Source organism: Bombina bombina, chromosome 1 (assembly GCF_027579735.1).
Source record: "Bombina bombina isolate aBomBom1 chromosome 1, aBomBom1.pri, whole genome shotgun sequence".
Classification (NCBI taxonomy): Eukaryota; Metazoa; Chordata; class Amphibia; order Anura; family Bombinatoridae; genus Bombina; species Bombina bombina.
This window is the reverse complement of record NC_069499.1, coordinates 1,028,734,909-1,028,759,096: the sequence shown is the minus strand read 5'-3', so window position 1 is coordinate 1,028,759,096 and position 24,188 is coordinate 1,028,734,909. Positions and strand designations below refer to the sequence as shown.

The 24,188-nt window shown below is 41.1% G+C and overlaps 1 protein-coding gene across 3 annotated transcripts in view; it reads right to left on the bottom strand.

Moving 5' to 3' along the window:
- The window catches only part of LOC128640832 (BPI fold-containing family C protein-like), a 199,319-nt gene that overhangs the window by 121,822 nt on the left and 53,309 nt on the right, over positions 1-24,188 (bottom strand). For all 3 annotated transcript variants that reach the window (XM_053693258.1, XM_053693266.1, XM_053693277.1), the window contains exon 8: positions 12-188. In XM_053693258.1, the coding sequence (XP_053549233.1) occupies positions 12-188 (177 nt within the window). The remainder of the gene's footprint in view (positions 1-11; positions 189-24,188) is intronic.

Genomic DNA, 24,188 nt, shown 5'->3' with positions numbered 1-24,188 from the left:
CGACATCTCACCTGTTCTTGTGATATTGTCAACTTCAGAACATTGGACTTGAAATAAGTGTTTGCTAAGGAGTTAAAAAAGGATTCAGACAAACCAACATATATCATTGACCCTCTGCCCTCTGGCAGCGTAATGGGGAAGGCAAGGCTTGATTCCTGTAGCGGAGCTCCAACTTGATGAACAATGCCCTAAAGAAACATAAATATATATTTATTTATTTCCAAGCTAAACATTAAACAGATTTAAGTAATTTTCTAGCCAAAGGGTGAAGAAAGAAGACTATTTTTTAAGAATATATACAGTGTGTATATATATATATATATATATATATATTTCCTATATGCATACAATTGTTAACTTAGTATGTGCAAAATGCAAAAAAATAAAAAAAGCAGTTTGCTTTATTAATGATATTTCTGTTAAATATTTATATGAGTGCAAATAATATGATTAGTTCATTTATTTTAAGTGTGGGGCCACTATTTGTTTGTCTGATCTCACTAATTGAAGATTTGTAAATGGATGGAGTCTGTGCTTCATTTAAAGGGACATGAAACCCTAAGTTTTTCTTTCATAATTCAGATAGATCATACAATTTTAAACAACTTTACAATTTGTTTCTAGAATCTAATTTGCATCTTTCTCTTTGTATCCTTTGTTGAAGGAGCAGTAATGCACTACTGGGAATTAGCTAAAAGCCAACAACAAGAGGCATATTTGTGCAACCACCAATCAGTAACACCATCACGGAAGGCAAACAAACACATGTCTACTGCCTAGAGTTCCTTAGGATACATCATCAAGCAGGTTTCTATGGATCTGGCATTGAATGATGACCACCAAAGAGCAGGAAGGGCAACATTGGGAGGCTTATTTACTGAAGTAGGTCTCTGATTATAGTAAACAACCCCCAAAAACATACACCTCCAAGGAAGGCAAAAACATGACTGTCTTCAGTCCCTTGGACACAATGGTTAGCAGTTCCCTAAGGATTTAGCATTACCACAGAGCCAAAGGGCCAGAACAAGAGTGGCAGCTGCAGTCAGCAGTGTTACTGAAATAGGATCTGATTACAGTATGTAAACTCTAAAATACTCCTATCAAAAAAAGTGCTTAGGGTCCCTTGGACACAGCAGCAAGCTGTTCCCTAAGGATAAGGCATTGACTGATGACCAACACAGAACAGGAACAACAGGAACAGAAGCAGCAGTGGTACTAAAGAAGAATTTTACTGCAACTGCAGCAGTGGAGTCTAGGAGGAGCATCAGCAGTGTCATCAGATAATTTGATGCAGACTAACAACCTGTACCTTTAGTCCTATGATCTGCCCAGTGGATTTGACTGAGCCAAACACTTTGGGCTAGATTACAAGTGGTGCGGTATTTGTTTGTTTTTGAGGAAGCAAAAACTCTGCTAGGCTTTTCATTTCTGCGCTTTTCGGTTGCGTTCGTATTACAAAATCCAAAAAAACATATTTTGCGCTAGTGTTCACCCGAATAGCACAAAAACAAACTTAAATCTTTGCATGTGCGTGCTTGTATTCCCCCCATAGAAATCAATGGCAAAAAAAAGTTTTTGGAAAAAAAAACATCGCTCATACAACATAGCATATTCGCATGAGCAAATGTCAAATATTCATAGTAAATACATAGCTAAAATCTTTATTAAATATGAATATTGCATAAATATATTTTATCATGTTTTTATTTGCTTAATGAGAAAGGAATATAATGCACTTGTATATATATGTTTATATGTGTGTATATACAGTATATATATATATATATATATTTATATATATTTGTTTATATGTGTATATATGACTGTAAATACATATATACACATATAATACATTAATATATATGTACACATATATAAACATACTGTATATATATATCTATATACAAATAAATCTTTAGCATTTATATGTACGTGTCTAAATGCTAAAGCCATTTGCCTGCTTTTTTTTTCTAACACCCGAGATCTCCTATCTTTAAGCCCTTATAATATTTTTGCCCAATATTTTTTGCAATAATTTTTATTAGACAGTGTTGATATGAGCGTAACTGTACTTTGTAATGCATTTTTAAGTGTTTTGTGCAACTTTTTTGTTTTCGGAAAACAGTTAACCACAGGAAGGATTGAAGACGATCACATAAAGAGGACCACCATGTCACTGATGACCTGACCACCACCACCGAGGACCACCTCTCCGGATCCACGCATCAGTAGACCACTCCGCACCCCCAGTAAGAAGAAAGAAGATGGTCCCGCGATGGATGAAGATGGATCTGCCTGGACGAAAACTTAGCTTTTTTCTTAGTTAGGTGTTTTTTATTTTGGGGGGTAGGTGGGAGGGTTGTAATTTTAGGGGGGACTTTCTATTTTTTTCAGGGCAAAAGAGCTGTTTAACTTAGGGCAATTTATTTATAGATTTTTAGTAGTCGCAATGTGGGGGTGGTGGTTTAGGGGTTAATAGGGGTTAATAGGTTTATTTTCGTAGTTGCGATGTGGGGGGACGGCAGTTTAGGGGTTAACAGCTTTATTTATAAGTTGCCATGCTGGGGGATTGTGGTTTAGGGGATAATAGTGTAGCTTATGGTTGTTAGTGTACTTTGTAACATATTTTTTATGGGGTTTTTTAAACTTTTTTGTTTTGCAAAATCCATAACTACTGGTCTTTGAATGCGGAATGGATCGTTACGTTATAGGCCATAACGATTGCAGTAAAGCCATACCGCGTGACTTGTAATACAGAGTAGCTGACTATTCTGCACTCAAAAGGCCATTTTTTAAGCAGTAAAGCCATACCGCACAACTTGTAATCCGGGACAATGTGTTTATGAATATTTAATAACCTTCAAATCTCTTAATATTTCTCTATTTGCTTAGAAAAACTGGTCCACTAATTCAATAGAGTTCAGCATGTGATCTGTAATCACACGTGACAGCATTATATGTAGTTATTATTTGTGTTAGTCATTTGTAATTTAATTGCAAATAGTTTAAATCTAACACAAATGACATATCAATTAAAAAAAATTAAGATTCATTTCTTCATCAAATATTTTAATGGTGTAAGAAGTAATAACTTTGGAATACGATGTGTGTATTTATTTAAAAATGTTAATGCTGGTACAAATATTTGCTTTGTTACAATTGCAATAATAAATATTTTCTGCATGTGTACGTTTTCATTTAGATATCTGGCTCACATACTGGCTTATAATATTTGTATTTAAAATTCAGGTTTCTTATTCAGCACTAAATACGACATTATTAAAAGATTATTACATTCAAAACATTTTTATCATGTTCATGAAAATGTACCATTTCACACCTTCACTATCAGGAATTTCAGAGAAGAACTTGCTCAAAATACTAGAGAATGTTTAGGATTTTTGCTATCACTCCATTTAAACAGACATAGGGGCCGATTTATCAAGAACCGAATGGCCCCTGATGCCTCTGTTTCCGCGAGAACCTTCAGGCTCACCCGAAACAGCAAATATTTAAAACAATGGGGATATATATCAATGGGCTAATTGCCCTAAAGTTAAAAAGTCTTTGGGGTCGAATTATCAAGCTGCAGATGCAGCTGTTTCTGCTCGAGCCTTCAGACTCGCCGGAAACATAAGTTAAGAAGCAGCAGTCTTAAGACCACTGCTCCTTAACTATTCCGCCACCTCTGAGGCTGAGTACATCAATCCGCCCGATCGCATACGATCGGATTGATTGATACCCCCTGCTAGTGGCCGCAAATCTGCAGGAAGCAGCATTGCACAAGCAGTTCACCAGAACTGCTTGTGCAATGTTAAATGCAGACAGCATACGCTGTTGGCATTTATCATTGCACAAGCATTCCTTTTAAAATGCTTGTGCAATGCCGCCCCCTGCAGATTCACGGCCAAAGGGTGTGTCAATCATCCTGATCGTATCATATCAGGATGATTGCTGTCCGCCGCCTCAGAGGTGGCTGATGAGTTAAGGAGCAGCGGTCTTAAGACTGCTGCTTCTTAACTTATGTTTCCGGCGAATCTGAAGGCTCGAGCAGAAAAAGCTGCATCTGCAGCTTGATAATTCGGCCCCAAAGACTTTTTAACTTTAGGGCAATTAGCCCATTGATATATATCCCCATTGTTTTAAATATTTGCCTTTTTATGTGCATTTTTAGGTGCCGGCACACATATATATGTTAGGATTTTATCTATGTGTTTATTAAAATTGTATTTTAAAACACCTATTATGAGTTAATCCTTGATATATATTTGTGATACTAATAAGGACTGCTCCTCTAGTTGGACCACATTTCCCACACCCACCACTTTTCTAAATTTAATTACATCAATGTTTAGTTACTATATTTTCTTCATGGTTTTGAACAATTGATTTATATTATTATAAATTATTAGTTTAATAAAAAATATTTCAGAATTTAAATATTAAGGGATAACAGTTATGTGGAAGCGAAAAGGGGCTTATCATGGTTGTTTGAGCATGTCAGAAGGAGCGTGCGTATTACAGGTTAAAAGTAAATGTGATTGCTTGAGTGCAGTTGAATTAATGCAGGTTGGGATATCGCGACATGCACAAAGAGCCACAATAAACCTCTTTTCGCTTGCGCTTAACAGTTAGCACACCATTTGTAATCAAGCCATATGTTTGTATCAGGTGCATTCAAAATGCTTTAACCAATGAATTGCAATACCTTATTATGCATTAATGATTGCCTGAGGCAATAACCCACTGCTGATTAGCTAATATGATCCTCATAGATACATGCACGCAATAGCACAATAAGAAAATATTCTGGGGTATTTGGGTTTCCGGGAGAGGAGCCAGGGAGAGTCGCACAGATATCTGGCCCGCAGCTGCCCAAGCCTTGCTCCATAGGCGGAGAATTGAGATTTCCCGCTCTGTAGAAGTTATAGTGTGACAGGCTCAGAGGCTTAGACTGATACCGTCTACACGGTTACCCGACCAGCGCCGGTTAACCTGTGCTGGAAGCACTATACCATTTGCGCTTAGATCAGCAAGAAGAGCTGGTCCGACAGTTTCTTGCGGACTTAAATCACCTACAAGCCTCAGGTCAGGTGGTGAGCCACTTCCCCCTCCCACCGGTGCTGCGAGAGGGGGGCCTGAGCAAACGGAGGTGGGGAAAAAATAAGAGGAAGAAGCAGCCGACAGAGATACCCTCCTGAGCTTAGAGCCCAGCGGATATATCCAACAGTTGTAGCTAAGACAGCGGGCTAGTCCAGGAGTTTCGATAACACCAATGGGGTAGTCTCTGCATCCAGGAGGAAGCAGAGTGCAGGTTGGAAGTCCCGGCAGTAGCTACTATTCAGAGGGAATAGATGCTAACAGGAAGGCTCCAGGAAATTCCATGGTCTCAATAGAGGCTACAGCCGGGTCTGGTCTTTTTCTCCTTCTTTTTTCAGTACCCCTGCCTCTCGAGATTCTTCAGCCCTTGGCAGACTCCAGAGTTGTTACAGCGGCAAGCCCCTGCAAAACCATGAGTAACTGTGACTATTGTCTCAGAGAGGTTAGAGGCTAAAGGTTTTGCATAACTACAGTGATTTCTACAGCTGACTATATTTAAAGGCCTGCCAGCAGCTTCTCTGTTTGTTTTTTCCTGCACTAAATATATGGAATATCTCTGTTCAGCCGAAGATACCTCCCAGATCTTGGGGGGGCAGTGAGCTAAACATTTTAGCTATTACCAAGGTTGCTTCTGGACTGAGGAAGGTCACGAGAGAGGGGCTTTCTTGCCTTCTGCGCCCCCCTCCCCTCATTTTTTTTCTATTTTTTATGTCTACCTGCTAAGTTTGGTCTTCGAGAGGACACAGACTCTAATTACTCTGCTTGGTTCCATGTACAACTCTTTTTAAAAAGAGGAAAGGGTTTACTTATATACCATCTGCAACAGTTCTTGAACTGTTGCTTTGTAACTAAGCTTGTACCTGGCCCCCAGCCACTTGAGAAGAACTCAAACAACAGAGACGGACGATCCTCTGGTCTAAGAAAGTCTAATAGGCTGTTCCTGGGTGCTTGAGTATCCAGGACGCCATAGTCATAAAAAATTTGGTGGCATGAGCGGGTGAACCGGAATAACCGAGAGTGTTAATATTTGTCTGTGTAATGAATAAATTGTATTTTTATCTCTGATTTAGGTAGGCTGGGAGAGGGGGGTGTTTGAAGGAGCTTTCTTTCTTCCCCCTATTACCTAATGAATGGGTCTATAGTGGCCCAAGGGGTGTGGGGATAAGGGAGGAAGAAATATAGAGAGAGTCAGAGGGGGGGGAAAAAAACAACAAAAATAAAATAATAATAAAACAAACCAATAATACTTTGACAAATTTTCTGTGGAATTATCTAGTGAGGTAGATAGGGCTCTGTCTGCGCGTTCTGACACTCTATGAGGTTGTAATGAGGGATAGTTAAAGATACTAGCCCTGTGCAGTTGGCAAGCTATTAGGTTAAAATAGCTCAGAATACTGGTTTGTCCGGGCCTATAAGACGGTTAATTGGTAGCTCGCTTGGTCTATGTGTAATGTTCTGAGTAAGATTACCTAAGAGTCTGCCCTCCATCAAGGAGCAGTCAGCTGATAGAGGTATTAAATTGTAGTCTTTTAGTACAGTTGGTTTTCCTACATTAAGAGGCATATAGATATCATATTTTTAGGGTTTATTTAATCCCTTATATCTGTTTTTGTAATTAGTTGGCATTTTGGTTTCTGTGTCATCATAAATGGACTTAAATATATTTGGACCCCTTTTTTGTTTTTGTTTTTTGCACTATAACTAATTCACGGCTTTCCTCACTAGCACCCCCCCCTTTTTTTCACTTTCTCTCTCCTCTCCCTTCTCCCCCACCATTGATTCACTTTTAACTTTAGAGTAACTTGCATAATCTACAACACGGTCCAGCACTTTTATTCCGCACATCTTGCATGGATAAATTCCTCAAATCACCTCTCTACACTAAACCTTCATCTCCAGAGAATTTCGGACCTGGAAGATCTGACGATAACTCAGGAGAACTAAATAGACAGCAATTTGGCTAGTACCACAAAACTGCAGAATAAGATCGAAGACCTCAAAAACCATTCCAGAAGGAACAACATCAGAATTATTGGGGTCCCTGAAAATCAGCAGAATGAGAATCTAGATAAATTGTTGTCTATCACTATACTTCAGCTACTTAAGATCCCTAGACCTGACTCCCCGATAATCATTGAGAGAATCCATAGGGTGGGAAAACCCAACTCCAAGGATATAGGGAAAGTAAACGCAAGACCAATTATCGCAAAGTTATTAAATTTTCAGCACAGTCTTGATAATGCAATACTATCGGAAGAATCAACCCTTGGTTATAGACGGCGCCAAAATCTTGTTATTTCAAGATTTCTCATATGCGACATCTATGAAGAGGAGAGATCTCTCCCCACTATGCATCAAATTGATAAACACAGGTATTCAGGTGGCAATACTATACCCGGCCACTTTAAAGATTAGTATAAATGGCCAAAATCATTTTTTCAAATAGTTAAGGAGGCAGAGAAATGTATAGAGGTTAATAATATCTCCCTAGCCTGAGATAGGGATAAGGGTCCCTGTCTTGAGACTGTTTATGTATATTTTTATTAGGATCAAAAATGTTAAGTTCCTATGAGATACTGGTCCATGGGTTTACACTCCCCTTGTACGGGGATTAATATGTGTATAGGTTTTTATGGAACTCCTCCCTTCTCCTTTTGCAACTGTTCCCCTCTTCCCCTTCCCTTCTCCCCCCTTTTATTTTATTTTTTTCTTTCTTCCCCCCTTCCCTCTCTCTTCCTCTCCCTCCCTCCTCCTCTTCTGTGCTGTGTCGCTCTCCCCATTCACTGGCCTACATTTATTTAGACAATGCCTAGGGGGTTATTCTGTGATTTTGACATCATGGAACGCTTTTAAGCGAAAAGCGATAATAGCGCACCTTAACACGGGCATTGCCTGCCCCCAGGAAACACACTTGGACACAGAGGAAGTTGCAAAACTAAAGATGGCTTGGGTGAAGGAAGTCATTGCGGTGCCGAGCCTGGCGAGAAAGAGAGGTCTGGCAATTCTATTGGGTAAAAAGCTTAACTACAGCATTTTATCGGTTACCACTGATAAAGAGAGTAGATTTTTGCTCGTAAAATTAAAATTAGACAAGCTATTATTTACATTGTGTAATCTGTATGCGCCAAATGAATACAGTTCAGAGTTTTGGGAATCAATACAAGCAAAAATTCTGCAGCTTAGAGAGGCTTTTAACATGACCCCACAATTCCCAATAGACAGGCTCAGAAAAGGGCCTAACAAAAGTAAGGCTAGAAGAGATACCCTTGAATCCAAAACGTTCCAAAATATTTTTAATAATTTAGCAGTTAGGGATATTTGGAGAATTCAAAATCCAGTCTCACAGGAATTCCCATGTATCTCAAAAGCCGACAAATCGCTCTCAAGGATAGACATGTTCTTGATTGACGATAGATTAATTAAAAGAGGAGTCAAAGCCAGTATAGCTCCAGTATGTATCTCGGACCATGCCCCAATTTTGCTCAATATTTGAACATATTCTGGCCCCTCCTTACCTACTCGATTTTTCTTCCCAAAATACATGGCAACTAATATTAAGTTTAAAACTAGGCTAAAAGAAAAATTGAATGAATACATTTGTCAGAATAGTGGCTCGGTAGAAAACCCTACCATATTTTGGGAGGCAGCGAAAGCTGTATTAAGAGTGGAGATCATAGCTTATAAAGCAATGCTGAAAAATAAATATAAGCAGAGGGAGAAAGAAACTCTCAGATTCCTGATTAATTCATACAATCGCTATTTACAGCAATCAACGAAAGCTAACAGGGACAATTACACTAGAGCTAAAAAAGAACGGGATACTTTTATCCTTCACACTACCTCACAAAAGGAGCTCATATCTCAGGTTACATTTTATAGACATGGCAATAAAGCTGGTAAGTTGCTAGCCAACATAGTCAAGAACAATAAAAAATCATCGCTTATTGAAACAGTGAAAGAAGCAGGTAAAACAATTAACTCTGTGGAGGGCATTCTTGAGGTTTTCCCCAAGTACTATAAAGATCTGTATTCATTCAAACAGTCATCTGAACAGAGCAAGATGGAGTTTTGGGATAAGATAACACTACCAAGGCTGGAGCAAGACACGGTATTGGCAGTTAACATGCCAATCTCGGAGGAGGAAATTTCCCAGACTATATCAGATCTTCAGATGGGTAAGGCCCCGGGTCCGGATGCATTACCCAATGAATTTTATAAAATTCTTGTCCCGGAGCTAACTACCCACTTAAAAAGAATGTTTAATTATTTTTTATAGGCAATAATCAGATTTCATCAAATTTTGCAGCCTCCCAAACCATCTTAATCCCTAAACAAGGCAAAGACCCTCAGCATAAGGAATCATACAGGCCCATAGCCTTACTCAATACAGATTATAAAATTTTCACTTACATATTAGCAAAAGACTACAAACAGTCGTGAAAGATTTTATCCATAATGATCAGGCAGGATTTATACATAACCGTAATTCAGCCAGGACAAGACAGGTGTAGGGTCAAGTCCAGATGCAGCAATTATAACAATTGATGCAGAAAAAGCATTTGACTCTATTCACTACAATCATTTGCTCTCTTCACTGGTTACTTTTGGCTTTAGAAGCAATTTTTTGAAGCTTACAAATAACCTTTATAACAATGCATATACTAAACTACTAGTTAATGACCTGGAATCTTCTTTGCTAACTTTAGAGAGAGGTACGAGGCAGGGCTGCCCACTCTCACCATTATTATTCGACATTTCGATCAAACCCTTAGCAATATTGATCCATCAAGAAATAGAGGGAATTAAGATAGGGAAATAGGAAATGAAGATTGCGCTGTAAGCAGATGACAATCTGCTCTATGTCTCCAACACCATGGTTAATATCCCAAAACTCCTATCTCTGATATATGCTTTTGGCTCATTTTCAGGTTATAAACTTAATACATCAAAATCTGAACTCTTATGGTTGAGGCAAAACGAGAACTCATTAGTAGAGGTACCCTTCAAGGTGGTGGCTAGTTCATCTAAATATCTCAGAATAACCATCTCACGGAACCCACAAGAGTGGTACAGTTCAAATATAATCCTGGGGGGGGGCGGAGCCAGCAGCCGATCTGACAAGACATGCAGGGACAGAGCTCTGCTCCTAAAAAAGTGTAATTAGGTCTTTTACATTAACCAAGAGCAACGAAACTGCTCACAAACCACCTCAGTCAATTTGCGGGGTTGCCTAGAGTTGCCCCTTACTTTTTTTGTGGGATATTTTGAGGTCCGAATTCAGGCCGACCGGGAGTACCAGAGCATTTTGCAGGAAAGGCCGCGGTCGCGGCCTACATCGGCACTCGATTTTGGGCCTGATTGCCAAAAAGTTTCCCAACACCAGCAAGCCCTCTGACTAACCCTCCGGACCAACAAACACCCTATAGGAGAGGGTGAGGATTGATGGACAGTGCTTTCTTTCAGTACAGAAGCCGGACAGACATATTACAGTCAGCAACATCCCACGTGGCAATATGTGAGTAGAAAGCTGTTAACCCCTGATATTAGTGTCACTCAATCTGTGCCTCTGTCAACAGTACAGCATACTATCTTCCCTGTACCATAGGCTAATGACACAAACCCACAAGGACTTTTACAGATCAACATATATCACTGCCCCACAAGTGTTTTCCCTGCGTGGATGTTCATTTAATAACATACAAAGCTGCAGATTCTGTCTCACTTGCAATAGCTGGATTGGTATTTACCGTGTTTCTCTCTTCATCTATGAACTAGAGATTAAAATTTGGATTGGTATTTACCGTAAATTACATATGGTCCTGATTCCTAAGCTGCTTTCTCTGATTAGTGGTGCCATGTATATGTATCCTGAATGAAGATTGATAATAACAACTAATTCTCAAAACCACATACTGTAGGTGTGGGCCCTACGCTATAAGTATACAACTCTTCTGGACAGCTATTAAATTTTTAAGCAGGGCTACAAGGCCCTTATAGCTCTCACTATGTAAACTCACAGGCAGTCTGGCGAAAGGGGGAAATAGTTAAGGGGGCCTGGTCCCTCTTCCCTTCCACTATGTTTTAAAGCTTCCACACCTGATAACTTCTTTACCCTGGGTTATGGCTCACTTTTAAATATATATACTGCATACAGCTTGAGCGAGAGGGAACTGCAAACAGTTATTTATCATGCCACTGGGCTCTAGACGAAAGACTGTAAACCAAGCTGAATATAAAAAGTCCATGTCTGACCACTTTAAGCCTAAATCCCAGGCAGATAGACAGCCAAGCTCAGATTCTCTGAATATCCCTCCACACACCAAAAGTGAGCTGTTTGACCAGTACTCTCAGACAACAGGAGAACTTCCATCTACTATGGCATCTGAAATTGTCAACTCAATCACCCAAAAAATCACTAACCTGCAAGAATCTCTCACTAAGACTTTTAAAAGCTCTATTGCAGATCTGCGAAAAGACATAGGCACAATCAACGAGAGAGTTGAGGCCCTAGAGCAAAAACAAGAGGATCTGGCGGTAGAACAGGCACATCTCTCTAACCATTCCCATGTATTGGTTGATATGTTAGACACAGTGGAAGCAAAGATGGCTGACATTGAAGATCGCTTCCGCCACAACAACCTTAGATTCCGAGGAATCTCAGAAGAAATCCCAGCTGCTGACCTAGAATCTTTCCTAGCCGAGTTCTGCGGCCATCTCAAAGCACCACAACTACCTAATGAAAATTTGCTTGACAGAGTCCATAGGCTACCTAGAGGGCGAAATATTCCATCTGAAAAGCCCAGAGATGTGATAGCCCGCTTCCATTTTTTCACATATAAAGAGCAGATTGCCAAAGCGATGTTTTCCAACCCTGCTTTACCCGAAAAATTCAGGGACATCCAAGTCTTTCCAGACCTCTCCCAGTTTACCATCCAAAAGAGAGCCACATTTAGAGAGGTTACTAAAATCCTACGACAGCAGGGAATTAAATACAGATGGGGGTATCCAAGAAAGCTCCTCATCCACAAAGATAACCACCTTTTGGCTGCTAACACCCCAGATAGAGCTCGTCAATATCTCAAAGACTGGGATCTACTTCACACACCAGGGCCTAGGGGTCACCCTCCGCCTTCAGGGGAGAAACCTTCTGCAACTCCACAGGCTGCTCACCTAAAGACCCAGTCTACACCTATTAGACCTGCTTCTGAGTGGCAACCTCTGCCACAGAGATCACCTAACCATAAGACACCATCTTTTGCCTTCAGTCTTCCTTCAGACCCTACTTCATCCTCTACGGCTGGTTTACTCCGGCCGGAGTCTCCTGTTCCAGATTCTGATTGACTGATTAACCCAGGACGATAAGTATCCTAGTTGGTGAAGGGGGGACTGTATTTTCTTGTGCTATGTTTTTGCTTGGATCCATGTTTCTTTCTCCTGACAGGGTGGCTGGCAACCCCATAGACTGTTTCTTCCGGGTTGTAGAAGACCCCCTGATATTATTATTTGGGACCCTGGCCAATTTCCCAACAGTCTATGGGCCATAATGACTCCCCAGGACCTGAGGTCCACCAGGTTGTGGAGAGAGAGGGGTGGAGGGAACGATAGAGGGGAAAAGAAATGTATCAAGAAATGTAAAAGTTCCATTTTGCTGTTGTGATGTGATGCATTTCATTCTCTGACCTAAACACCAAGGTTTGAATTTAACTCAATGATTTTCTTTGATTTTTTTTCTCCCCGCTCTCTCCTCCTCCCTCCCAATTTTGAATTATTGACCATACCTTTAAGCTTCCTCACAATTTGATACATATATGTGATACGCTAATACCCCACAATTGACATAGATTTTAATATCATGAATGCTACTCCCTGAGAATAGCCCTTCCCCTCCCCTTCCCCCCTCCCCCCCTTTTTTTTTTTTTTTTTTTCTTCTAGGTTGTAATGCATTAATTTGTATATGTTTTTACTCCTATGCTGGTTCCAAAGGTATATGTTTTCTCTGTTTTGCACACCATTTTGTAAGTGTTTAGGCTGGTAATAGAGGGGAAAAGAAATGTATCAAGAAATGTAAAAGTTCCATTTTGCTGTTGTGATGTGATGCATTTCATTTTCTGACCTAAACACCAAGGTTTGAATTTAACTCAATGATTAATTTTTTTTTTCTCCCCGCTCTCTCCTCCTCCCTCCCAATTTTGAATTATTGACCATACCTTTAAGCCTCCTCACAATTTGATACATATATGTGATACGCTAATAGCCCACAATTGACATAGATTTTAATATCATGAATGCTACTCCCTGAGAATAGCCCTTCCCCTCCCCTTCCCCCCCCCCCTTTTTTTTTTTTTTTTTTTTTCTTCTTTTCTTCTAGGTTGTAATGCATTAATTTGTATATGTTTTTACTCCTATGCTGGTTCCAAAGGTATATGTTTTCTCTGTTTTGCACACCATTTTGTAAGTGTTTAGGCTGGTATTATGACTTTTTAGTCCATTTAGATATAGATCACGACCTACTCACTCCTCCCTAAAGCCTTCACCATTGGTGACTACCTACCCTAATAAACCTCCACATACATCAAGTTAGGTCCCAAAGGCTGAGTCCCGCCATCACCATGGGTCCAAGCTTATTATTACATATGGACTGTCCCCCCTATACTCCTAATTCAACTAGTTAACTGTTTCTTGTTTCTTAGTAATGTTTTTGTCAGGAAGTTTTAGAATTCATCTATGTTAAGTACCCCGTAGCTGCTGGCTACCACGACTATCTACTTAAAAACTTAAGTAACCCTATCCAACGGGTTCTCGCCCCCCCCCAGAATTGTAGTTTACATTGTAAACACGTGAACACAGATTCTAAATTTCTCCCTTATTTCCCTACATTTTTTGCTGGAATCCAGACCTGATTTCATACTTGATTAGTACTCCATTGGCTGGTCCCTAACTCCTTGCAGGGGTCTAGCTCTTGGATAACACATCTTCCTCTGTATTTCTGTTTCTTATCTCTCTGCCCTCTATTCTTCCTTCTTACCCTTTTCTCTTCCCACCCCCCCCCCCCCTTTTTTTTTTTTTTTCTCTCCCCTTATCCCCCTACCCCTCCTGAACGGCGCAAAACAGAAACGAGCCTACTATGGCGCTAACCTTCCTCACTTTGAATGTGAAGGGCCTGAACTCCCCTAACAAACGTAGTCTGTTGAGGAACTTTCTTAAATCTCGTAACCCGGATGTAGTTTATTTGCAAGAGACCCACTGGTCGACTGCCCATATGCCTACACTCAAGTTCTCAGATTACTCTGAAATATTCCATTCTACCTATAAAGATAAAACGAGAGGTGTTTCTATCCTGATTAACAAAAGGATTGCATTCCATTTGGTTCATGTGGAAAGAGACGCAGAGGGGCGTTTCCTTATCTTGATAGGGAAACTTAATGAACAATTGGTCACTCTAGCCAATGTATACAGCCCTAACCAAAGACAGGTTTCCTTATTGAAAAGGACTCTTCTCCTAGTTGATAAATTGAAGCAAGGCACCCTGGTCCTAGGGGGAGATTTCAAATTAGTTTGGGATCCTCTCCTTGACAAGAGGGTCCCTCCCAACAAACGGATTGACCCCTATACCATATCGGTGGCCCCGAAGTTCCAGCATTTGATTGCACAACATTCTCTCTTTGATGTATGGAGGGCACACCATCCTGAAGTGAAAGATTTCACTTACTTCTCAGTCTCCCATAGATCCTACTCCAGGCTTGATTATTTTTTTGTTGATTCATGGACGCTGAACTCTATCAATGAGGCGCGTATACACTACTGTACCTGGTCGGATCATGACGCCGTCACATTCCAGGTGTTTGGCCCGAGAACGCCTATAGATAGGCCTTACTGGAGGTTCCCTCAGTTCTTGTGGAAGGATACTTCCTTCCTACTGGGTCTCGAGGAGGAAATAGCTAAGTTCCTGCAAGACAATCGAGAGGGGCAAACGTCCCATCAGATTAGATTTGCGGCCTTGAAAGCCTACCTACGAGGTTTTTGTATTACTAAGGTGGCAGAATTACGTCGTACGAAGGGAGCTCCCTTGGGTAAGCTCCATTGTGATCTCCGGGTGGCCGAAACACTTAACAGACAAAACCCCACCCAGGCACTCTCTACTAAAGTACAGGGTCTGAGAAGTCAGATTAAGGAACTGGAATTACAGAGAATTCAAAAGGCTCTCTCAGTTTTCAAACAAATTCTATATCACAAAAGTAATAGGGCGGATACGCTTTTGGCTGGTAAATTGAGAAAGCGAACAGCTACAGCAAGAATACCTTATATCACGCATGATGGAAAGAGAGTCTATGCCCCAGCGGACATTGGATCAGCTTTTGCTTTGTTCTATGACAAACTATATAACATTTCCAAAAGCGAGTTCCCTCGATCGGCCACGACTACGGAAATTAGCGACTTCCTTAAAGAGCTCGGTCTCCCGACACTTTCGGAGGAGGATGGTGAATCTCTTCTAACACGTTCACTGACAGAGAAATTTCTTTACTCCTTAAGAACTTGAAAAACAACAAAGCCCCGGGGCCAGATGGTTTCCCTGGAGCCTTCTATAAGAAATTTTCAAGATTATTGACCCCGGTGCTAGGTCAACTCTTTAACGAAATTAAGTCTGAGGGCCAAATATTAAGAGAACACCTTGAAGCGTCAATAGTCGCTATTCCTAAACCGAATAAAGATGTGACGCTATGCAGTAGTTATCGTCCGATCTCGTTAATAAACGTTGACACGAAACTCTATTCGAAACTCCAGGCAGACATGCTAGTTAACCTATTACCTTCCCTAATACAGTCGGACCAGGTCGGCTTTACTAAAGGCCGCCAGGGGCCAGACAATACGAGGCGCCTAATTACGATCTTTTCGGATGCCCGAAGGAAAGGTACCCCACTGGTGGCCCTGTCCTTAGACGCCGAAAAGGCCTTTGATAGGGTACGGTGGGAGTACCTATGGGAAGTTCTCAAAGTGTTTAACTTTCCTCCCCAAATAGTTGTAGCCATCAAGGCCCTCTACACATCACCCCATGCTCGTATCAGGGGCCCAGGTTTCTGCTCACCGGTAATAAACATCTCTAATGGCACCAGACAGGGGTGTCCCCTGTCCCCTTTAATTTTCACCTTAGTGATGGAGCCCTTTGCTCAAGCAATACGTCTATCAGAAGGTATTACTGGTGTTACATACCCGTCACGTGAAGAAAAGATTGCCCTCTTTGCGGATGACGTGACTCTTCTTTTGACTAACCCGAAATCTTCGATCTCGAGGGTCTTTGACCTAATTGATAAATTTGGACGATATAGCTATTACAAGTCTAACGTAGCTAAGACTGAAGCATACGCCATGAATATTCCCACAGAACGACTAAATGCACTGCGGGACAAATTTGACTTCCAGTGGTCTACAAATTACCTAACTCACTTAGGTGTAATGCTCAGTGACAACACAGACACCATGATCAAACTCAACTTTGATAAGTTGACGGCCAAAATTAAATCCTTGGCGATATCATGGGATCATCGTGAGATTTCATGGCTAGGCCGTGTCGCCACGCTTAAGATGTCACTCCTCCCGAAGGCCTTATACATATTTCGCTGCCTCCCCTTTAATGTGCCCCATCGGATTCTTCAACAGATCCATAGAGTCTTTCTCAGATATGTGTGGGGCCGCGGGATTCCTCGAATAGCATATAAAATCCTCCAAAGACCCTTTTCCAAGGGAGGTGTTGCGTTTCCAAACATATATCTCTATTATGAAGCAACAAGACTTACACATATTACCGCATGGGGAGTAGAGACAGATAGACCAGGCTGGTATTACTTGGAACAACTAGCTCTGCCGGTAGATCTAGACCTTCAGGATGCTATCTGGGTTCCCAAGCACGTGAACCTCTTGGCTAAGATCCAAAATCCTATTGTCAGTCAATCTTTACGTATCTGGTACGAACTTCGTCACAGACAGGGTGTTTCACCCTACCCTTCTCCTATTCAGAGCCTGAGGGGTTTACTCTGGAACTCACCGGAGATTCACTTTGATTTCTGGAAAAGTAAAGATATCACAAAGGTTTCTGATCTGTATCACTCGGGTACCCTTACGACGGCTTCACAACTGGCGGAGCCCGGGGGGGACAACCCCCTATGGTTCCGCTTTGAGAGCTTCAGAGTGCTCGGTGTGGTCAAGGCTAGGGGATTCCCCACAACTGCTCTCAGAGGAAAGACAGGATGGGAGTCTAGGTGGTGCACGGGAGCGTTGAGATCCCGTCCCATCTCGTTTCACTATACCACACTCCTAAACGACTGTACACCAGGGGTGCCATGGCAGATACGCGCTTGGTGTCGTGAGCTCAACATCTCTATTCCTGAAGATGACCTTGCCTATGCAATTACTCTCACTAAAAAGACACTTCACTGCGTCACAGTCTTTGAGACATATATGAAAGGAGTGTTGAAGTGGTATAGAGTCCCAACTCGACTGGCGGCGATGTTCCCGTCCTCTACCAGAGAGTGCTGGAGACAGTGCAATGGCGAGGGCGCTGACATCCATGTCTGGTGGAGCTGTCCGAAGATCACCTACCTATGGAATGAGGTTGAATTGTTGCTCAGCTCCATGAATCTCGATGTCCACCTGACGCCTGGGATGGCCTTACTCCATATTCTTCCGAGGTCTTTCTCCTTGACTACCAAGAAGTTCCTAATTTACATCCTGGCAGCGACTAAACTGTGCATAGCTCGGGCTTGGAAACAAGCAGAGCCTCCAAATCTAAATGAGATATGTGATGTGATAAACCATTTCGCTACGATGGAGAGATATGTCGCTGGCGAAAATGGTACCTCCTTGGACTCTTACTGGGAGACGTGGTTCGAACTCCGATGAGTGACTCCCTTCAGTAGCGCGTTCTACCCCTGAAATAGGAGGAGAGAGTTCATACTCTTTCCTCCTCTGCTCCGTTCCCTATCCTTCTTCCCCTCCTCCCCCCCTTTTTTTTTTTTTTTTTCCTCTCTATCTCTCTTTCTCTCCCTCTGCCTCCCTCTTTCTTCTTTGTATCTCTTCCTTTATTCCCTATCTGAGGGAGATGTGTATAATCCCTATTTATTCAGTTGTCTGACAAATTTGTACGTGGGCTCGGTTGGCTCACTTTCTATTCACCCCTCTTCTAGGGCCAAATAATGCCCGATACCTACCTTTTTTTCTCTCTCTTTGTTTCAATATTGACTACTATGAGACTGCACACTTATGACACATCTACTTTACTATTTTTGATTATTCCAATATATGCAATGTATACTTTTGTAAACCAAACATACTGTTATACTATGTTATCTGTTATGTTCTGATGTAATGCTACTCTAATATTACTGTACAGTGCATTTCTATTCAATAAATAAAAAAATATTTATAAAAAAAAAATATATATAATCCTGATCCTAAAAATAACACCGAAACTATGAGGTCCTGGCAGAATTTTCCCATCTCTTTGTCAGGGCGGATTGCCCTATATAAGATGGTACTGCTTCCTAAAATTTTATATGTTCTTCAGAATGTCCCAGTTTTACTTAAAACCAAAGAAATTAAATAAATAAATAAAGCACTACGCTATTTTATATGGCGTAGTAAAAGACCAAGGATCTCTATAGAAAAACTCACTTTACCTCGGCTTGATGGTGGGTTGGCCATTCCAGACCTGAAACTTTATAATTTAGTATTTCTGAGTCGTATCGCTATAGACTGGATCTTGAATAACAATTATTTCACCAATAATACCTTAGAAAATAACTTGACTTATCCATTTCTTCCATTAGCCCTTATGTATTGCTCATTAAAGAGGAATCTAAGCAGGTTAGACAATTTAAATCCATTTTTATGGTTATTCAGGCCTGGTGTAAAATAGGCACACTACTGAATTTTCAACATGTAACACCTAGATATCAAACAATTTTGGGCAACCCAGATTTCCAGGAGGGCACACAGATGTTAGTATTTGCTTCATGGGCAAAAGCAGGTTTAAAATTCATGGATCAATTAATTGATCACCAAAGGAAATATATTAAATCTTTTGAATTATTGAAATAAGAATTTAGATTAGGCAATACAGACTTTTTTGCCTATCAGCAAATCCGTCACTATCTATTTAAATTACTCTCTTTGTATGGATGGAGCTGGTCTTGGGGGAAGATAGACAACTGGGTACTTTTGGCAAAAATTGGAAATGTTTCGGTTTCACCGTGGTACAATCTTCTGGCTTCGCGGAAGGGCGAGGCTTATCGATTGAACCTAGCCAATAAATGGAACATTCTATTCTCAGAGAGAGATATAGACCCAGATTTAGTTTCACAATCAATTGCAGCATCCCTTCAAACCACCCTTTCATCAACTTGGCGAGAAGCCCACTTTAAGCTGTTGAATCAAACATATTACACTCCATTGAAGGGACAAAAGTGGCATAATTGCAACAAATGCCCAAAATGCAAGCTTCTGGCAGCCGATTTGCTGCATATGATTTGGGAGTGCCCGAAGATAAATCAGCTATGGCTCAAGGGGAGATACTGGGTCACTCATATTCTGAAAGATATTACAAGAGTTAGAATAATTTTTCTCAAAGAGATGACTAACCCTCAGGTCTCCGACAAAATAGTCAATACCATAATTCTGGCTGTCAGAAATTTAATATTCAGGAAATGTAAAGAGAAAGGAGTACCGAATATGTCAGAATTAAAAAATTACGTAAAGAAGCAGTGTATTATAGAACAACATGACACAGATATGAACACAGAACAAGACATAGTTTTTTTTTTTTTAAGAAGTCGGCCCCATTTATTAAAACACTTCCCCCCCGGGAAATAGACCAACTGATATATCCCTTTAGAAATTCAGAAGTTGTTTCACTAGGAATCTGGTAATTTTTTCTGTGTATGCGTTTTCTGGCAGCAGTAAGTGAAGGTTATGCTGGGGTGGGCGTGACTGTGATGGGAGAGGGGCTGAGTGGGTGGTTGGGTGGAAGACGGGGAAGTTTTTTTTATTATTATTTTCTCCCCTCCCGTTTTTTTTTTTTTTTTTCTTCTCTCTCTCTCTCTCTCTATTTCTTTTCCTTTTTTTCTGTGTGGGAGAAGTAGTAGAAAATTGCACGTCGGTCCCAATAGTAAAACACTGAATTCAGATACTTGCATGTCTAATGTTATCTATTTAAAGGACCTAGGACCTCTCTTGGTCAAATAACTATTTGTATTAAAGCCTAGGTGGGCCCATGATAAGGTTAAGTTCACTTTTATGATTTCTTTGTATAACATTTTTTGAACAAAATATGACTTCTCTGTGTGATTGTTTTAAGCGCCCTACATGGTGAACGGTTTGTGTTATAGAGAGAAGTTTATCTTTCCTGAATTGTTGGAATGTAAAAAATTAAATAAAACAATATAAAAAAAAGAAAATATTCTAATAAATTAGACCATTTCCTTTTTATACTTTTATGTCTCTGTAAGGTTTTTAAGAGGTGTATTTGTAGAATACTCTAGATTTGAACAATTCTGTCAATTCAATTTTGAAATAAATGTGTGTGTTTATATACAGTATATTGCTTTTAATCTTAGCTGTGAGCTTGCTAGTGAGTGCAGGGTTTTCTCTGTGTGTTGTAATAATTTGTTTTGTAATTTTCCCTATGGTTCTTGCACCCAGACCTGTCTGGGGTTTACTGCCTGTGACTCTGGGGAAAGCACAGCTTCCTGTGAGTGCCAGTGAGCACCAATGGCTGAGCAAGTTGCAGGATCATGGGATGTGTACCCAGTCCGGTCTGAGAGTGCAGTCCCCTTCTCTGTTTTGTATTTGTCTAGGGTGATTACATAAGCCTGTGCACCCTTCACTTGTTCCCAGTTTGTTGGATTGAGAGCTTGCATTGTGTGGCTGTTTTAGGGTCCCAGATTTTTGGAAGGCACTGTGACGTGGTACCTGGACTTTTCCAATTTGGCCAAATGCGGTAACTAACCCTTCCATTTTTTCTTTTAGTCTTGGCTAAGAGATTGTAAGTGAGTGCTGGACTTTCTCTGTGTGTTGTATTAAGTTGTTTTGTAATTTTCCCTATAGTTCTTGCACCCAGACCTGTCTGGGGTTAACTGCCTGTGACTCTGGGGACAGCGCAGCTTCCTGTGAGTGCCAGTGAGCACCCAGGGCTGAGCATGTTGCAGGGTCATGGGATATGTACCCGGTCCGGTCTGAGAGTGCAGTCCCCTTTCGTGTTTTGTATATGTCTGGGGTGATTACATAAGCCTGTGCACACTTCACTTGTTCTCAGTTTGCTGGATTGAGAGCTTGCATTGTGTGGCTGTTTTAGGGTCCCAGGTTTTTGGAAGGGACCTTGACGTGGTACCTGGGCTTGTCCAATTTGGCCAAATGCGGTAACTAACCCTTCCATTTTTTCTTTTAGTCTTGGCTAAGAGCTTGTAAGTGAGTGCTGGACTTTCTCTGTGTGTTGTATTAAGTTGTTTTGTAATTTTCCCTATAGTTCTTGCACCCAGACCTGTCTGGGGTTAACTGCCTGTGACTCTGGGGACAGCACAGCTTCCTGTGAGTGCCAGTGAGCACCCAGGGCTGAGCATGTTGCAGGGTCATGGGATATGTACCCGGTCCGGTCTGAGAGTGCAGTCCCCTTCCGTGTTTTGTATATGTCTGGGGTGATTACATAAGCCTGTGCACACTTCACTTGTTCTCAGTTTGTTGGATTGAGAGCTTGCATTGTGTGGCTGTTTTAGGGTCCCAGGTTTTTGGAAGGGACCTTGACGTGGTACCTGGGCTTGTCCCATTTGGCCAAATGCGGTAACTAATCCTTCCATTTTTGCTTTTAATCTTTGCTGAGAGATTGTGAGTGCTGGACTTTCTCTGTGTGTTGTATTAATTTGTTTTGTAATTTTCCCTATGGTTCTTGCACCCAGACCTGTCTGGGGTTAACTGCCTGTGACTCTGGGGACAGCGCAGCTTCCTGTGAGTGCTAGTGAGCACCCAGGGCGGAGCATGTTACAGGGTCATAGGATGTGTACCCGGTCTGGTCTGAGAGTGCAGTCCCCTTCCGTGTTTTGTATATGTCTGGGGTGATTACATAAGCCTGTGCACCCTTCACTTGTTCCCAGTTTGATGGATTGAGAGCTTGCATTGTGTAGCTGTTTTAGGGTCCCAGGTTTTTAGAAGGGACCTTGACGTGGTACCTGGGCTTGTCCCATTTGGCCAAATGCGGTAACTAACCCTTCCATTTTTGCTTTTAATCTTAGCTGAGAGCTTTTAAGTGAGTGCTGGACTTTCTCTGTGTGTTGTATTAATTTGTTTTGTAATGGGATGTGCACCCGGTAGATACATGCATGCAATAGCACAACAAGAAAATATTCTAATAAATTAGACCATTTCCTTTTTTATACTTTTATGTCTCTGTAAGGTTTTTATGAGGTGTATTTGTGGAATACTCTAGATTTGAACAATTCTGTCAATTCAATTTTGAAAATAAATGTGTGTGTTTATATAGTGTATATATATATATATATATATATATATATATATATATATATATATAAAACCCTTCCATTTTTGCTTTTAATCTTAGCTGTGAGCTTGCTAGTGAGTGCAGGGTTTTCTCTGTGTGTTCTATTAATTTGTTTAGTAATTTTCCCTATGGTTCTTGCACCCAGACCTGTCTGGGGTTATCTGCCTTTGACTCTGGGGACAGCACAGCTTCCTGTGAGTGCCAGTGAGCACCCAGGGCTGAGCATGTTGCAGGGTCATGGGATGTGTACCCGGTCCGGTCTGAGAGTGCAGTCCCCTTCCATGTTTTGTATATGTCTGGGGTGATTACATAAGTCTGTGCACCCTTCACTTGTTCCAGTTTGTTGGATTGAGAGCTTGCATTGTGTGGCTATTTTAGGGTCCCAGGTTTTTGGAAGGCACTGTGTCGTGGTACCTGGACTTGTCTCATTTGGCCAAATGCGGTAACTAACCCTTCCATTTTTGCTTTTAATCTTAGTTGAGAGCTTTTAAGTGAGTGCTGGACTTTCTCTGTGTGTTGTATTAATTTGTTTTGTAATTTTCCCTATGGGTCTTGCACCCAGAACTGCCTGTGGTTAACTGCCTGTGACTCTGAACGCAGCGCAGCTTCCTGTGAGTGGCAGTGAGCTCCAAGCGCTGAGCATGTTGCAGGATCATGGGATGTGAACCCAGTCCAGTCTGAGAGTGCAGTCCCCTTCCGTGTTTTATATATGTCTGGGGTGATTACAAAAGCCTGTGAACCCTTCACTTGTTCCCAGGTTGATGGATTGAGAGCTTGCGTTGTGTGGCTGTTTTAAGGTCCTAGGTTTTTGGAAGAAACCTTGACGTGGTACATGGGCTTGTCCCATTTGGCCAAATGCGGTAACTAACCCTTCCATTTTTGCTTTTAATCTTAGATGAGAGCTTGTAAGTGAGTGCTGGACTATCTCTGTGTGTTGTATTAATTTGTTTTGTAATTTTCCCTATGGTTCTTGCACCCAGACCTGCCTGTGATTAACTGCCTGTGAGTGCCAGTTTTGTAATTTTCCCTATGGTTCTTGCACCCAGACCTGCCTGTGATTAACTGCCTGTGAGTGCCAGTTTTGTAATTTTCCCTATGGTTCTTGTATTAATTATTTTTTTTAATTTTCCCTATGGTTCTTGCACCCAGAAGTGTCTGGGGTTAACTGCCTGTGACTCTGGGGACAGCGCAGCTTCCTGTGAGTGCCAGTGAGCACCCAGGGCTCAGCATGTTGCAATGTCATGGGATGTGTACCCGGTCCGGTCTGAGAGTGCAATCCCCTTCCGTGTTTTGTATATATACAGTATATACAATATATATTATATATAATATATATTGCATGGAAGCTTTGCGCTCAATAGGCTCCAACTGGAAACTTGTTCTCATGTCATGAGACACAGCATGAGAACCTAGAATTATTATTATTATTATTATTATTATTATTATACTTTATTCATGAAGCACCAACATATTTCACAGCGCTGTCCATGGATACAATTAATTTAAATAAAACAATACAAGACTTGTCAGAGACAGGACAAAATTTACA